Here is a 16,430-nt window from a genome sequence, read left to right as displayed (position 1 = left end):
TGTTAAGACACGGCAAAGAAAAGGAAGAGTTTCTTTATGCAGGCTTCAGGTAGCCGAGGCTTCTAGGAGCTGCCCGACGACCCTGGCTCTGCTCCCCGGAGCCGGATGATGGGCGAGGGCGGCCCTCCCACTGCCTTGGTTGCGCAGAGCGTCATGGGGTCTGTGGGGGGCTGTCTGGCTGCAGTGTGTGGAGCCTTAGCTGCCGGTCCTCCCAGGTTCCCGGGGCCATTGTCCGTCCTGGGTCACGATCCTCTCCATTCTGTCTCCCCCTGACGTTCGGATCTCGTGTCCCCCGTGGTCCGCGGGCTGCTGTGCTCGGCCTTCTGATGTTCTGGAAAGCACAGCCGCGTGTGTAGGGGAGGGACAGAGACCTCCAGTAGCCTGTGTTCAGGGCCGAGACTATGTCTCATCCCCTGGGGCCCGCCCCATCACGTCCCACCGTGGTGGCCTCTCCTCTGCCCCGTGGATGGGGACGTCGTGAACAGTGTCTTAACTCACACGACAAAGCCGAGAAGTAAGGCAGTTGCTCCGAGGAAGAAGAACAAGTGGGAAATCCGCAACGTGTAAAGTTTCCTTCATGGCCTCTTCTGAGTACTCGGTGCCAGCTGGGTATTTGAGTGCCTCTTCCGCTGCTCGTCAGGTGAGTTCAGATGGGGCGGAACGTTTGTTCATGTCGCCCTAAGTGAGCACATCTCTCTTCGGCTTGTAGCAAAGTTAATTCTAGCTGCAGCATCAAACTTAGAAATCGTGATGTTCAATGGGGCAGTGCCTGAAAATAGTTTACAAAAGCGGTTTGGCTCTGTTTTGTTTTTTTCTGTTTGTTTTGTTTTGGTTACAGAAAATGTATTAGTCACCAACCTGGAAAATTGTTTACTTCTGATTATTTAAATGATTTTTAACACATAACGAAGATAGAATGCTGTTTGTGAGTGTAAGTTAGCAGTAAAGTAGCACATCCTTCATCTGTCCGACACAGCAGGGCCTGTTCTCTGCTCCAGCGCATAGCCCGCTTTTGGCATTCTGTTGTCCGGCGTCAGGTGACGTGGGCACAGCTGCTCAGACACCTGAGATTTTGCCGAGTGGGTTTTGTGACCTGCCCGCGGCCACACAGCTGGTGGCGGGGATGGGAGTGGCACCCAGTCCCTGACGTCTGATAGGAAGCCCTCTCCTCCAGGCTCTGCCATGCAGCCGGAATGATGAGTCCCACCTTTCAGAGTCCGTGTTCACCAGTCATTTCCTGAGTCTGGGAGAGTGTCATCGTCTTAAATCTGCTGTAGGATAGCACATTTACGTGCAGTTTTTAAATGTCCTGAAACCACATGTAATTTCTCTCTGGTTTGTACAGTGTTTGTTTAAGTAATGCCGGATTTTGATGGTTTTATGGATGGCCCGAGTCTGTGCGGACTGGCCACACAGCCTTCCCTGGGGGTCAGGACGGTGGGGTCTGTTTCTGATTCTCTGGAGGACTTGAGGCTTGGTGTTCCCCAGGGCCCGGCCTCAGGACCGGCCCCTCAGAGACTTGAATGAGGATGGCCATCCCTCCACCGCCGGGGGAGCTGGTGGAAACCACAGACTTAGGGGAGCCCAGGGTGCCGCTTTATTGGGCAGTATACCAGGGTGAAAATCTGGTAGGTCGGGAATAGCGGTTTAGTCCACTTGGAAACACGCACGTAATTTGAAAGGTTAACTTCTTTCGGGAATTGCACCTGGGAGTGCTGAGGTGTCTCAGTCGTGTCCCGCACGCTGGAGATACCCCCTGCATGGCTGTTCTGTGCTCAGGCCCCCTCCTTCATGCACCCGTCCCCTGTGCTGGCTCAGAGGTGTGCAAGAATACCCGACCTGGCAGCTCATGACTAACGTCCTTGCGGGTCCCTCCGGGCCTGGCACAGGACCCAGTCCAGCGACCCTGGAACATGACCTCCACATTTTCCTGGGTGCCCAGACGGCTGTGCCCAGACGGGGAAGGTGTTGAATGGCATTCAGGTTGTCATGGGTGTGGCCAGATGGGCAGGGCTTCACTTTGAAGAGATACGGTTGTGTCCTTTTGTGTGGATTCCAGTGGGGGGTCCATGAGGAATCCTGAGCCCCTGGGGTGTCCTTGAGCCAGCAGGTAGGAGCCCTCTGTGGGGGACAAGGAGATACCTTAGCCAGCAGACAGTGCCTGCTGGGGTCGGGTTGGAGATTTATTACGTGTGGAGCCTTCAAGGAGCCTTCAAAACAGCCATGTGCCCTTTCACCCACTACTTGTGCTTATAGGAATTGACACACGGATTATAATCAGAGGTGTTCTAATATTCTTATACTGAAACAACATGAAGTATCCTAAATATGAGTTTATGGGGGATTTGTTGAATCATCCGTGGTTCGACAGCATTTCCTACTCTAACAGCAACATTGCAGAAGGAGCGCCCTGGCCAGCATGGTGTTTACGGTGCACAGTTCATCACGGAAAGAAGCCCAGACACTCATGTGTACCGTGTGACTCTGGTTCTGAGGACACGAGTGTCTGTAGGGGAGAGAAGGGCTGGAAAACCTACACCAGCACCTACACCTGATCATTGCTGAATGTTTTACTTCGATCTTTGTAAACCAGGGTATTTTCTAGAACTCTTACGATGAGTTTTGTAACAAAAAAAAATTAGGTTTTAAAGGACTGAGCAATAATATTTGTTACTTGAATGCAGTCCATAATCACCTGGCAACTAGAGTTTCTGGAACATCGGACTTTAGACTCTGCATTTCCACACGCATCCTTTCCTAAGCAGAAAGCTGAAGTCTCACTAGTCGTGTTGCAGGAAGGTCACAGCACTGTGTCCACGTCCACAAGGTGCTGTGCGTGGCAGCGTGATTGCCGCGTCTGTGGTGAGGGGTGCGGACAGTTGCTGGGGTCCAGGCTGGTGGGGCTTCCCAGGTCTGTGATGAGCGGAGACCCCTGGGAGCATGGGGCAGGGGGCCGCCTCCCTGAGCCCCACTGACCGTGCCCTGCATGGGGAGAGCCCCCGTTCCCCTGGAGACCCGGGGAGATTTGGGGAGATGCTGACCCCAGTCCCGGGCAAGGCCTCTAGAGCTGAAGTGCAGCCATCGGGTGAAAACCTCACACGAGACTGGTCCTTGGGGGGTCTGCTGCTGGTCAGCGGTTACCGCACACTGTGACCACAGCTCCTGGCGGAGGGTGACCAGCCCAGCAGAACACCATGGGGGGGAAACCCCAAGTCTGGTTTCCTGGGTGGGGTCCTCCCCTGCTGGCAGCGGCCACTGGGGCTGAGCCTCCCCTCCTGCTCTGTCTTCCCCTCTGCTCCTCCTCTTACTGGGGGAACGCTGCTCACCTTCCGTGCAGGGGCTCTGCCAGAGCCCAGGGCCTGCAGTCTTGTCACATCGGAGGGTAACGCTCAGTGTGATTTCGGGGTGCTGGCTGGCTCATCTGTTCCTAGTGACACAGGGGACCTCCCTTCCTGTTGGACACGTCTGGGATGACCTGGAGTGGGTGGGTGGTGGCACCGCTCGGCTGTGCAGGGGCTTCGGGGCCCCACCCGCCTGAGGATTCCCGCCCCGGACTTGCATGGCCACAAACGAGTTTCCCATGCTGATTTGCTCTTTGCTTTTTGATGTCTCAGTTATCTGTACACAGTAGCTGTGTTTGGTGAGGATGGAGGGGGCCGCTACTCCAGATAAAGGGACAGAGGAGTGGGCGGGGCTGACACCAGTGACCGTACCCTGCTCACACATAACAACATGTATTTTGGACCCTAATAAATTCCCCCACCCTACGTGTTGCGCATTTTAAATTGCTGCCTTGGAACAAGATACATGCTAAAGTGGTTGTGTTAATTTACCGTTCATAACGTATTTTTTAAGAGAAAAATCAAAGTGATCCCTAAATCTTTAGTACCGAATAGTGACTTCTGTGACTTCTGTGACTTCTGTGTCCAGTCCGTGGAATTGTTCTGTGCGACTCTGCAGACGGAGAGGGAAAGAGGGGTGGAGGGGAGAGGGAGGGAGGGGGAAGGAGAGGGGAGGGAGGGAGAGAAGGAAGGAGTGGGAGAGCAGCGGAGAAGGGAAGAGGGAGGAGGAGAAGGGGGGGGGCGGCAGGAGGGGGCGGGGAGGAGAGAACAATTAGAAAACAGGCTGTCAGGGTGTCCGCCCTGCCAAGTGGCCAGGGTACCGAGACATTCGCGATCAACTTGTTGAGGTGTGTGAAGAGTGATCTGTGGATGTTTAGTTTATTTTTGAAGGCCGTGGGGGAATTGGGAAGATTTTAGAGGGACAGGTGCCGTGTGCTCATTCAACAAGTATCTGAGTGTGTAAGACAGTTGCTGTTTTAGTCGCAGGCATAGGGAATGTGTTTTTCCTACCTGGAAACCTGCTCGGAAAGTGTCCCGTGAGCGCCCTCTGCTGGCAACGTGAGGTGCTGGCTCTGTGTCCCCCGTCGCACACTCTATTCAGGGCATTGCCTTGCTGGAGCTACGGTGGAGCCTCATGCAGGACTCACCCTCTGCCCTGTGCACGTTAGCACCAGGTGGGCCGCCCATCTGGGGGGGCTGGGAGTGAGTGGGTGAGACCCCCCCCAGCTCCACCCACCCCCCAGCTCGCTCGTGATTGGTCAGCTGTCAGGGTGTTAAGGGCCAGGCTCACTGCCCCTCTCAGGACAGGGGACGGCTGTCCTGCGTGCAGAGGTTAGGGCTGCGAGCGGGAGGCCCCCTGGAAGCGGTCTGCATGGGACCTGGCTGGAGGGCATTCATCCGAGCCCTGCCCCTGCTCCTGCCCCTGCTGTCCTTGCCGCAGCCCATTCCTGGGAGCAGCCCAGAGGAAGGTAGGGTCCCCTTTACCAGGATCTTTGCCCTCCCCTCACAGCTGGAACTTAATTACCAAATTCTCCCCACGCACACTTCGGTGCTGAGTCGAGACAAGAACATGGTTGGGGTGGGGCGGGTGCCGCGGAGGCCCAAGGTTGGAGCATCTCGAGATGGGCAGTGCGTGCCCGTCCGTGCGGGCCTCCAGGAGTGGAGCCCACGAAGGCGCGGTTTGCTCCATAAGAGGTGGGGTGCCGGGCGTTGCCATTGGTGCCGGCCTGCCACGTGGGTACCTGGCTAAGCTCCGTTCAGAGCGGGGAAACTGAGTCCTATGGTAACAGCAGGGCCTGGATCCAAACTGAGAGCAGGGAAAGGCCACCAGCCGTGAGGAACAGCATTCCCAAGGTGTTGGGCGCTCGGTGTGGTATGCAGGGTACCCGGGCCTGCCCGAGCGCTGGCGGTGGGGACCTCACGCAGTGCCACTGTCAAGCCGCCGTGTGTGTCTTAGCTGCCCTGAGCCTTCCCTGGAACGGGCAAGCCTCAGTTAAGTCAACTGTTAGCTCAGAGGTAGCACCAAAACTGAGCACTAAATCCCGAATAGAATTTGTGGCTCCGAACAGTTCTGAGTAGGTGGCTTTTGTTCATCAGAACTTAGGGAACACAAAGGAGGGGTGGAGGCTGCATAGGGTGCTTTGCCTTCCGGAAGGTTCTCCCAGGGGTTTGGTCCTGGTGCAGGGAAGTTGTGCGGAGAAGCCTCCAGGACTGGTGGGGGACGTCCTGGCAGAGCCTCGGTGGCTCTTGCTGAGGGGCTTCCGGGGCTGTTTCTTAGAGAAAGCTGCTAACTGATTCCCTCTGGAGTGTCTGTACTGAGCACAGCTGAGAAGGCCCTGCAGAGAGCGCCACCCTCACCTCCGGGCATCCTTCCGCCCTCACAAGTGACACGGTGGTGGCCCCTGTTCACCGGCCGCAGGGCTCCGAGCACCCACAAATCCCGTGTCTGACACTGACCTTGAAACGTGGCTGATGTGATGGAAACGCTAAATTTTACGTAGCCCAGGTGGCTGCAGCTGGCCCAGGGGACAGCACAGGGACCTTAGTCCTCTCAGTTCCTTATCACGCCCAGCATCTTGGGTTGGCTCTGACGCCTGGAGCTCCATCCCCGACCCCTGGGAAGAAAACGCCCGGCCCGGTCCCCTGCCCGCAGGAGCGGATGTTGGCTCACAGAGGTCCTCATATTTGACAGGAAGGTGCCAGCCCCAGGGCTCTGGAGAGGGACTGTTTGCCAACTCGGTGGGTATTTGCACACAGCTCACTTTAAAGCCCATCACTGGTAAAGCCGGAAGGTACACATTTCCCCGTGGGGAAAGGACGAAGGGGGCCAGAGGTGCTGGGAGGGGGCCGTGTGCAGGGCCTGTGTGCTGATCCCACCAGGGGCTCCAGGCCCTGTTTACTCACCTGCCCTGCTGGGCTGCAGGGCCCCAGCAATGTTCTAGAAATCACAGGATTCAGAGGAATTTGCCTAAGTCGAACGCGCAGTCTCCTCAGTCTTTCTCCAGGGACCCTCTCTCCCTCCCTTCCCCTCCACCCCCCTCCCGCAAGGAGCTTCCGGTGCCCCTGCAGCCTTCTCAGTCTTTCTCCCAGGACCCCCCTCCCCCAGCCTGGGAAGGAACTTCTGGTGCCCCCAGTTGACACCGCTGTCTTCTCCAGTGACGTGCACACCCATAAACAACCCCAGGCCACACAGAAGGGTGGTCTAGTTTTCTAGGTAAAACACAAAATAAGACAACTTTTTGCAAAATCCTTTATATTAAACTAAAATGTCAACATAAAGAATTAAGGGAACTGACCAATAGTGAAAAAAGAGAGACGCTTATTGTGGGAGGACTCAGGCAGCCCTGGGGGCCGCAGAGGAGTCGGGGGAACGGCTAGGGTGGCCCTAAGGGTCCTGTGTGGACTCCCAGTCAGTCTTTCTCTCCTCCCAAATGTGGTATCCGTGGTTGCAGTGTTTTCCCAGACTTATCTGCTGCCAGATGCCCTCTCCCCCTGCTGCCCGCCCTCCCAGGTGGGCAGGCGGACACACAAGGACCCCCACCTACTCCAGGTGACTGGATGAGAGCAGCTTTGTGAGTTAGGGAAGCAAGCCTTTCTGATGGGGAGCATATTGCCAGTGGGTTTTCTGCTCTCCTGTTTTGGCCATGTGTCCAGGAACGAGCATAATCTCCCCTACTTCCCTGTCTTCCAGGGGGCTCAGGAGGAAGCTGGCCGGTTGGCTGCTGTGGCTGGGGCCATGACCCGGGGACACCGGGAAGGACCTGGGTCCCGAGGGCCCAGGAGGTCTCTAAAGGCGTTTCTGATGACTCAGAGAGGTGAGCAGCCCTGGTCTTAGGGAATTTGATAAGCTGTATTTTATGTTACTATTTTTAAAGATTTTATTTCTAAGAAATACCTACACCCAGCGTGGGGCTCAAACTCCACCCTGAGATCAAGAGTTGCACACTCCACCGACAGCCAGCCCCAGTGCCCCCACAGTCTGTATTTAAAGCATGCATTCGTGAATTTTCTTAGGAATATTCTACTCTTACTTGAGCGTTGGGAAAGTGGGAACTTTTCAGGGAGTTGCTCAGAAATGAGCATTAGCCCGACTTGAACCCAGCCCGTGGCGGGGAGGACCCCCGTGACTTCAGCCTGCGTGCCTGGCCTGTGGCACTGCCGGTGCCGAACCTGCCACTTCTCCGTCTTTGTGCCACAAAAGGGCGTGAGCTCTGAAGGTCACTGCTGGACCGGTCATCGCCTGAAGGACGTGCATCTGCACTGGGGGCCCGGGCTAGCTCAGGTGGGGTGGGGCAGCACCGGGGTCTCGGGGTGTCTCTGCAGTAAAGCCCAAGGAAGCAGGAGGATTCGGGCTGCGGGGGCTGTCTTCACCCCCGCAAAGTGCCCTTCGCTCTTCCTGCAAACCCAGAATGCCTGCGGGGGTCCCAGAACCACCTGCTGCCCGCGTGGATGGAGTGGAGCTCTTTTCTCACGTCCCTTGTGTGGAGTGCGGGGCAGAGCCCGGGGCAAGCCGGGCGTCACCAGGGCCACACAGACTGTACTCCATCTTCCCTCCGCACGCTCCATATGCACCAGCACAGCTGGCTCATCGACTCTGCTGTCGACCGCCTGCTGGCCATGTGGCTTCCACACCCCTGCCCCCGACACAGGATCAGTGAGGTGGCCCCCTCAGGTGCCCGGCTGCTGAGAGCGGAGTCAGGCAGCCCGCACCTGCATGTGCCCTCGTGTCCCTTCACTCCTCACGCCCAGCCCCTCTCCCGAAAATGCTTCCACTTTCATCACTGTCCACCCCCCAGGGCCCTTTGAAGGTGAAAGGAATCTGTCCTTTGGTGGAGTTTGCACGAGCCCTGTGCCCGCTTAGCGCTGAGTCTGTCTGGGCAGGCACCACCCTTGTATCGAAGAAACCCGTGTGAACAGAGGCCCCACCACCAACCAGGTGGCCGTGGTCCTGGCTGAAAATTTCTCTGTCTTGTGTCACATCAGTGCTGCCCCCAAACTGGCTGATTTTGGCTGTGACTTTGTTCCCCCTGATGTTTTTATCGCCTTGTTTTTCTTCGATTCTAAATTGCTCCAGCCAGCTCCCAAGGCCTTGCTGCAGGCACTCTTGTCATGTGTGTCCCTGTGTCCCTCTGTGGGGTGATCTCTTTGTCCTTAGAAGGACGGGAAACATATTGAGGAGGGGGTGGTTGACCTCGCCCCTTGGGGTCTCCAGAGTCACTGAAAGCAGACAGCGGCTGGTCTGTTTGCAGAGAGGGAAGGGATTGTATTGTGCCCTGTGCCCACCACACCACGGAGTTCGACTTAACATGTCTGTGTGCCTGCATGTGCGTGTGTCCATGTGAGTGCGTGTGCAAGCGTGGGGGGTGTGCTGGCATGTTTGTGTGAGTGCGTGCTTGTGTGTGCTTGCTGTGTGCCTGTGTGTATATGTTCGTGTGTCTGTTGTGTGCATGTGGGGTGTGTGTGTGTGTGTGTGTGTGTGTGTGTGAGTGAGACTGTGGCGTGTGTGCGTGACTTCTGATGCCTCCCAGCCCTGAGATCTTGCGCTTAGGACCCACGGTCCACTTCCAGGCAGAACGGTTACGGGCACGGCCCTGGCTCTGCACCTAACCAGACGCACTGGAACCTTCTGGGGATTTTGTGAAGTGTCAGTTTTATTGAGGAGCTGGGGGTGGGGTGGAAATCCTCTTGAAGGACCTTGGCAAGGAGCATTCCCAGAGCTTAGACGGGTAGTTGGGGCAACCGAAAGAACAAACACGAGAAAGCAAGGCAAGGCGTGTAAATAGCTGTTCTGGCAATTTCCCCGCAAGGGCCTAGCCAGATGCAGATTCTTTTGCTCTCCTGCCCAGTGCCTCTGTGTGTGAGGGGGCCCCCGCTCTCCTGCCCGGTGCCTCTGTTCGCATGAGGGTCTCCGCGGCTTTGGGTGTGTCCACGTTTCACTGGCTAGCACCCATCAGCAGAGGTGTCTCCCATACCAACTTCTGTGAGGCTGTGGCTGCGGAGGAGGACGTCCTGGGGGCTGAGTCACCCCAGTGCCCTGTGCCCCCTTTACCCTCAGGAAAAGGAGAGAGGCCAGGCAGATGGGGGTAGTGGTCCAGTCACAGCCAGAGCCAGCGCCGGTCCCCAGCTCCGCCCCGGCCCGGCCGGCCCCGCCCCGCTCTGGAGAGGGAAGAGCTTCATTCCCGCTGCCGGGAACTGTTTGGCTTGCGCCCGTCTTGTCCGCACAGCTCGGACGTGTGAGCCATGCCGTCTCGCCCAGGGGCACTCTCATGAACACACGTCCTCTGGGAAAGGGCCAGAGCAGGGCCCACCCTGGCCAGGGAGAGTCTCGTATTTAAACTTTCCTCTCAACCCCCATCCCCGTTTTGTAGCGGAGAAGATTTTGACCTCTCCGGGCGGGCGCAATTGCTGTGCTGCCTGCACACCCCTGCACAAACCCCCCCCCCCCCCGTGAGGCTCCCCTGCAGAGGGCAGACCGCATCAGGTGTGGTCTTTAGGCTCTTGGCAGCGGCCCCCCCCCCCGCGTGGTGGGCAGGCCTCGCCCCAGGCCCCTGGTGTGGGAGGAGGCCCCCTGGGGCTTCCTGTTTGATCTGCTCCTGCCCTTGGCAGAGACCCCTCCAGTCTTGCGATACCATGAGATATGGTGCTCACGATGCCAAATGGTCCGTTTCCTGTTTTCATTCTCTCGCTCGCCTGGCCCGTGGAAGACAGGTGTGGTTAGGGGCGGAAAGGTGTCCTTGGGATTACGCAGAAGCTGAGCAGGGGCCCTCAGCCGAGGACCACCGTCGTCAGAACCCGGCCTCACCCGGGTCCCCGAGGTCCCTGTCTGTGCCATAAAGTGTCCCTGTCTGCCCTCTAGCGGCAGCTTCTTCGGCACTGCATCAAGAGGCAGGTTTCGAGGTTTGGTAAAAGTGGGGTTTTGTCTTTGTAGAAGCCTGGTTTAAATGAAAGGATATACCCTCCCAACTCCACAGACGCGCAGAGAAGTGAGGGACGACCACGAAGTCTGCGTGTGTTTTCACGGGGAGGCGAGACCCAGCCCCAGGGAGTGGGGTTCATGCCTGTGGTGCAGACACAGGGCCCAGGCAGCCCTTGGGTGACATCCCCGAATGGCACCCCCTGTCTGGTCAGGGCCCCGGTCCCCACACCTCAGTTCAGGGCTATTTGACTCACCACATGTGGATCTTCCTGGATGGCTGGTGGCCCCGTGGACCCAGGCATAGGTGCCCCTGGCCCCGAGGAGCCACAGCATGTAGGGGAGCGACCAGTGCCCCATACTGGTCCTGGACACCTCTGTACCCAGGGACCTGGGCCTCTGAGCTGCGTCCCGGGCTCTGCGGGCATCCCCTCTGGGAACGCGGGAGGGCAACGTGAATCGTTGGCTCTGTTTGCACCACGTTGAGCCAAGTTGCCTGTCTTCCAGGGTCTCCCTGGTCTCACTGCAAAAAGCACCTGCACTGGGGTGCCGGGGGGCTCAGTCAGTTAAGCCTGTGACGCCTGGTTTCAGCTCAGATCATGATCTCATGGTTCGTGAGTTTGAGCCCCACATTGGGCCCTGCACTGACAGTGCGGAGCCTGCTTGGGATGCTCTCTCTCCCCTTCTTTCTCTGCCCCTCCTCTGTTTGTACTCCCCCTCTCACAAAATAACTAAATAAACTAAAAAACAAAAAAAAGTGCCTGCACTCTCCCTCCCTGGTCCTCCATGGGGATTACAGGGGAAGGACGTGCTGGCACCATGCTTTGTGACTGTCACACGGTGCACAGTCTCATAACCGCCAGTCTGGGCCCTTCCTTTCCACAGTGGTCAGGTCCACAGAGAGGAGTGTGGGCTAGCAAGGGGAGGTGCGGCGGGAGGGGGGCAGGGGCCTGGCCTGCTCTGCTCTCTGCTCCCCCCGCTGCTGACCACCTGGAGGTGGTGGGGAGGGAGGGAGGGAGGGACCCTGTTTTAATAGTAAAATGAGGTGAAAAATCTGTTTCGACTCACAGTGTGAAAACAGGCCCCAAACTTGGAAAATGGTCAGAAAACCACAGAAGCAACTTTCCATCCACGTGAAGCCAACTGTGTGCTTCATTAATTTATGCAAGAAATCCAGGTGCGGATGGCAGAGCGGGTGCTGGATGGCCATACTTGGTGCCCACCCCCGTTTGTCCCACCCCATCAGGTACGTCCGGACTGCCTGCTGCTGGTCCTCCTGTGGCGCCCAGCCCCCGAGAGCAAGAGCCGAGGAGCACGGGGGTCCTCATCCCCCCTGTCTCCATGGAGCGCCAGTCGGTAAGGGCCTGGGAAGGGGAGCCAAGTTCACCGCCCTGAGTTCATCCCTGCCTGTGCCTCGTGGAGGGACCGTCCTAGCTGGGTTTTCCGGGTGAGGAAGTAGAGAATAAGAGGCCGCTGGCTTGCTCCCAGCTTGCCGGCAGGTGACAGGTCTGGGCTTCGGGACACTGGACCCAGAGCCTTCCTTACCCACCTCTCCTGGGATCCCCAAACTCAAGAGGGCATCACCGGGCATTCACCGGGGCATGGGGCTCGCTGAAACCAGATTATGGGGTTTCTGCTTCAGGCAGGTCTGGGTGGGGGGTGCCGTGGCTGGTCCAGGGGCTGCACGCTTGAGAACCACTGAGTCTGTGAGGCTCCCCCGACCTGGAGCAACGTGATGGGGGCGTCCAGGTTACTGGGGGATGTTTCACGGCCACAGCGCAGGACAGTATGTCCATTGTCTTTTAAAATAAAAATTTTAGGGACCCCTGGGTGGCTCAGTAAGCGTCTGACTCTTGATTTCGGCTCAGATCATGATCTTCTGGTTCGTGAGTTCGAGCCCCAAATCGGGCTGTGCGTGGAGCCTGCTTGGGATTCTCTCTCTCCCTCTGTCTGCCATTCCCCTGCTCTCTCTCTCTCTCTCTGTCTCTCTCTCAAAATAGGTAAATAAACATTTAAAATAAAAATCTTAAATGGTTGCCTGAAACTTAATTTCCAGTGTTATGGTAGGTGGAAGGGAATGTTTGAGTTCTCGACTCTGGGCCATGCACTCGGTTACACGTGAGGAACTTCACAGTCTAGCACATGAGCCAGATTTAATGGTGTGTGTTGGTGGCTGGGGCTCGGGCGTCGGTGTTGAAAACAACGCGAAACCCACTCTCCTGATTCTTACCTGACGATGGTGGGGAATGGATTTTGGTCATCTAACTCCTTCCTCCTTTGGTGATTTCTGTTTATGTAATTTTATGACCGTGTATCTTCAGGATGTTTCCGTGTGATTTTTCCAGTTCGGGGACGTTTTCAGTCGTTTAGGAGGTCAGATTTTTCTTCTGCTAACCTGACCACAGTACTTCCGGGAATCGATGGGTTTCAGAGAAACGGAAGTCACTTTATTCTCCGTGGTCGTTCACAGACGTGCTCGTGAACGTTCAGGCAGGGGACTGTGTCATCCCTGGGTTGGCATATTGGTCTGTGCGTAGTTTTGAAGAAGCCTCAGCAACGTGGCTGCGGGTTAATCTTGTTCAGCTTTTATGAGCCTGTGATATGAATCCACTGGACTCTTGACAGTAAATAGGGGCGTTGACTCAGAAATTTAAATTGGATTCGATATCGAATCCGAAAGTTGGGGAAGGTTGAAGCCGGTGTTACTGCCTGGCGGTGCTGGGGACGGGCCAGCCCTGGTGGCCAGGCTCCAGAACCTATGGTTTGGTGTCCTGCCCCCAGCTGTGAGTGTGGCTGATAGGGACCGGAGGCTGGTGGTGAAGGAGCCAGGACGGAAACCAGCCCAGAGCACAACCTCCTTTCCACCCACATTCCCGGCCCCGCTCTGGGGGCTGCTGAGCATAGTGCCCTCCAGGCTCTGTGCAAGGCCAGGGCTCAGTGGGAATGTTTTCAAAACATCTACACGGCTAGAGAAGATGGCGTCATGCACGCCCTTGAACCCGGCGTCAGCTTCAGTGGTTTTCAACCGTGTGCAGTGCTTGGGTGAAACAACCAAATTCCGGGGCGCCAGCTGGCTCAGTCAGTGGAGCCTGCACCCTTGATAATGGGGTCATGAGTTCGAGCGCCACAATGGGTATGATGAAGTTTTGGGGTGATGATGGTGGGGGGTAGTCCGGAACTGACCTCCAAGAAAGAATTCTTGAAGACATCTTTGGTGCATAAAGGTGATTTATTAAAGCACGGGGACAGGACCCGTGGGCAGGAGGAGCTGCACTGGAGTTGTGACGGGTAACTCATCACATACCCTCAGCTTGGGAGGGGGCGGGGATAGAGTAAGTCTCTTAGGAATTTTGGAAGCAAGGTTTCCAGGACCTTCAGGGGGTCGCTGTGGCCAGGGAAACGCCATTTATCACCGTTTAGTAAAACCTCAGTCCTGAGACCCCTCGGGTGTATATCGGGGGCCCTAAGCCTGGAGCATGATGCCAGCATGTGTCCTGGGGCAGTTGAGATAAAGGAAGGAGACTTACCGGGTCCTCGAGGTGGGGTGATGTGAAGCTGAGATTCCCTTTTGTCCCCCGCAAAGTGTCATCATGGAGGCAGCTGAGCCCCTCGAGGGAGGTCACTGTGCCGGTTTCAAGGACTGGTCAGTGAGCCGTAGGCAGTAAGGGGATTTGATGTTTCATTTGCCTCAGTTTCCCACGTCACCACGGCAAGCACTTAAACCCCCTTCTTGTGTTCTTGGGCGGCCAGGAGTGTCCGAGGAACATCACACAGATCCACGGTGGGGGTGGGGGTGGGGGGCTGTCAGCCTGTGCTCTGCCCTCAGCCCACCCCACGCTCCCTCATCATATCCCCCCTGAACAATTTTGACCCTGAGATCTTCAGGGTTGCTGCAGGTGGACGGTCTCGTCTTCTGTGGCTTCTTCCCACTGAGCGGGGGCATAGAGACATCCCCAGCCATACGGGTGAATATGGGTCAACTGGGAAACATATAGGGGAGTTACAAAAGGCGGAGGCAGCTGAATCCAACGTGGGCAACGTGTGTGAACCTTCTTGAGTAGAGAGGATCATCTGCTGGCCCGAAGTCATTGCAGTGATGAGTCTTGGCGCCAGGCAGGGAGACACAGGAGAAAACGGCAAAAAGTAATTAGAACAACTAGAAAGATCAGCCCAAATAAGCCCTTTGGTAGCTGACGAACATCTTCCAGTCCAGGAGTTTGACCAATCACTGAAGGAAAGAGGGATTGTTTCAGAGCAAGTGGAGTGTCTGCATCAGGCAGAAATCCAGAAACGTTTCTCTGGTCATCTGGAGCATACACACAGCATTTTGTTTGCACGAGAGTGTAAGTTCCACGTCGTGCAGCGGTTAGCACATCTCGTGCCATTCTGGTTTGTAGAACGGTTTTATGCATTGGAGTTATTTTCGTATTTAATACCGTAATGTTATCTTGAGAGCCATTTAAAGCCTCCACTGTGTAACAGGCAGTGCATGGCCATCCTATAGACTCTGCTTTGTTTAGTAAACACTCAGCTAATTAGTAAGAGGTATCTTTACAGAAACAAGAAAAACAGAGGTGAATGGTTAGAGCGCATTTCAAACCCAGTGTCTCCCGGTGCTGTCAGTGAGATTTCGAGATGTCAGGCTTGAAGCCTCCTCAGATGGGAGTGGGAGCACACAGCAGCAATCGGATTGGTCTTTCTGGCTTGTAACTCACAGGTCTGTGGTGGTCCTTTTGAGTGGCCCATTGCAAGAAGGAATTGTTAGTAGAAATGGGGAATGGAGAACGAAGAAGAAAGGTACAACCATCCTAAGAGAGGTTTGAGGTCTTCCACAGGCTCACAGAAATAAGAAGGCACATTAGGGGCGACCGGGAGGCTCAGTCGGTTAAGCGGCCGACTTCGGCTCAGGTCATGATCTTGCGGTCCGTGAGTTCGAGCCCCTCGTCGGGCTCTGTGCTGACAGCTCGGAGCCTGGAGCCTGCTTCGGATTCTGTGTCTCCCTCTCTTTCTGGCCCTCCCCCATCTGCACTCTGTCTCTCTCTGCCTTTCAAAAATGAATAAATGTCAAAAAAAATTTTTTTTGAAAAGAAGGCATATTAGTTTGCTCATTGATTTCCTGTGAAGGGGGTACAGGTTTTATTTTAGGTACAGGAGCCCATGAAGAGTGCCCCTCTAACTTCACTGCATAATATGACCCAGCAGGGGCCCTTTTATTTTGGAGTTAAATCCCCTGTTGTATTAGACTTTGCATCCTTTGAGAAAACAAGGTCTGGGGCGCCTGGGTGGCGCAGTCGGTTAAGCGTCCGACTTCAGCCAGGTCACGATCTCGCGGTCCGTGAGTTCGAGCCCCGCGTCAGGCTCTGGGCTGATGGCTCGGAGCCTGGAGCCTGTTTCCGATTCTGTGTCTCCCTCTCTCTCTGCCCCTCCCCCGTTCATGCTCTGTCTCTCTCTGTCCCAGAAATAAATAAACATTAAAAAAAAAAAAAATTAAAAAAAAAAAAAAAAAAAAGAGAAAACAAGGTCTTTGGGGTTGTATGGGGTGGGTTTCTAGGACCTGTCAGATCAGGTTTAGGGAGAATATGGTTGGCATGTTTAGAGATTTATGAATTCACCCAGCCTGAAGTGAATAATTTATTAAAGCACTGTAGTCTTTATCGGCTGATAGGTCTATAGTGAGAAAAGTCTTTTTACGTACAACTGTTAGGCGAATCCATCCCATTTCCCAGTTGTTTAAACGATATGCCCATGGGGTCCTGTTACCATCCCCACAGGATAACGAGAAGATTGTCCATACCTGTGCTATTGCGACAGTTTTTCTGATGTTTACCTCAAGTCGTCCAGTTTAGGCAAACAAACACTTAAAGACAATCGGAACTAGAATTTGACAGCCATAAGGGTGCGTTACGGAAACATGGTTTTTCTCTCTAAAAACCGTCATTTCCAGAGACGGCCAAATCAAGACCGATTCGTCTGTAGAACAAGTCCAGTTTTAACAAACTTGACCTAATTATTTACGTAAGTTCAGCAAGAACAGTGGTTGATCATATGGATGTCTTAAAGTTTTACCGGAATCTTTTATACGGAATTCTCCAGATTGCACTCTTAGTAGCTTCTCCAGGCCAGAAGCCAAGCCAAGTACTTCCGTCAGACAGGCCTGCAATTCCTGTGGAATTGGG

General features: G+C 55.4%; 1 protein-coding gene across 1 annotated transcript in view; it reads left to right on the top strand.

The window, feature by feature from the left end:
- Window positions 1-74: 74 nt before the first annotated feature.
- Window positions 75-16,430, top strand: part of PKD1L1 (polycystin 1 like 1, transient receptor potential channel interacting) — a 117,708-nt gene continuing 101,352 nt past the window's right edge. Inside the window, 2 exon segments of the mRNA XM_030307634.1 lie at window positions 75-640; window positions 7,033-7,156. Coding sequence (XP_030163494.1) covers window positions 578-640; window positions 7,033-7,156 — 187 coding nt within the window. The 5' untranslated portion in view covers window positions 75-577.

This window comes from Lynx canadensis, chromosome A2 (genome assembly GCF_007474595.2).
Source record: "Lynx canadensis isolate LIC74 chromosome A2, mLynCan4.pri.v2, whole genome shotgun sequence".
Classification (NCBI taxonomy): domain Eukaryota; kingdom Metazoa; phylum Chordata; class Mammalia; order Carnivora; family Felidae; genus Lynx; species Lynx canadensis.
The sequence above is the reverse complement of the archived record's forward strand: the minus strand, read 5'-3'. Positions and strand labels throughout refer to the sequence as shown.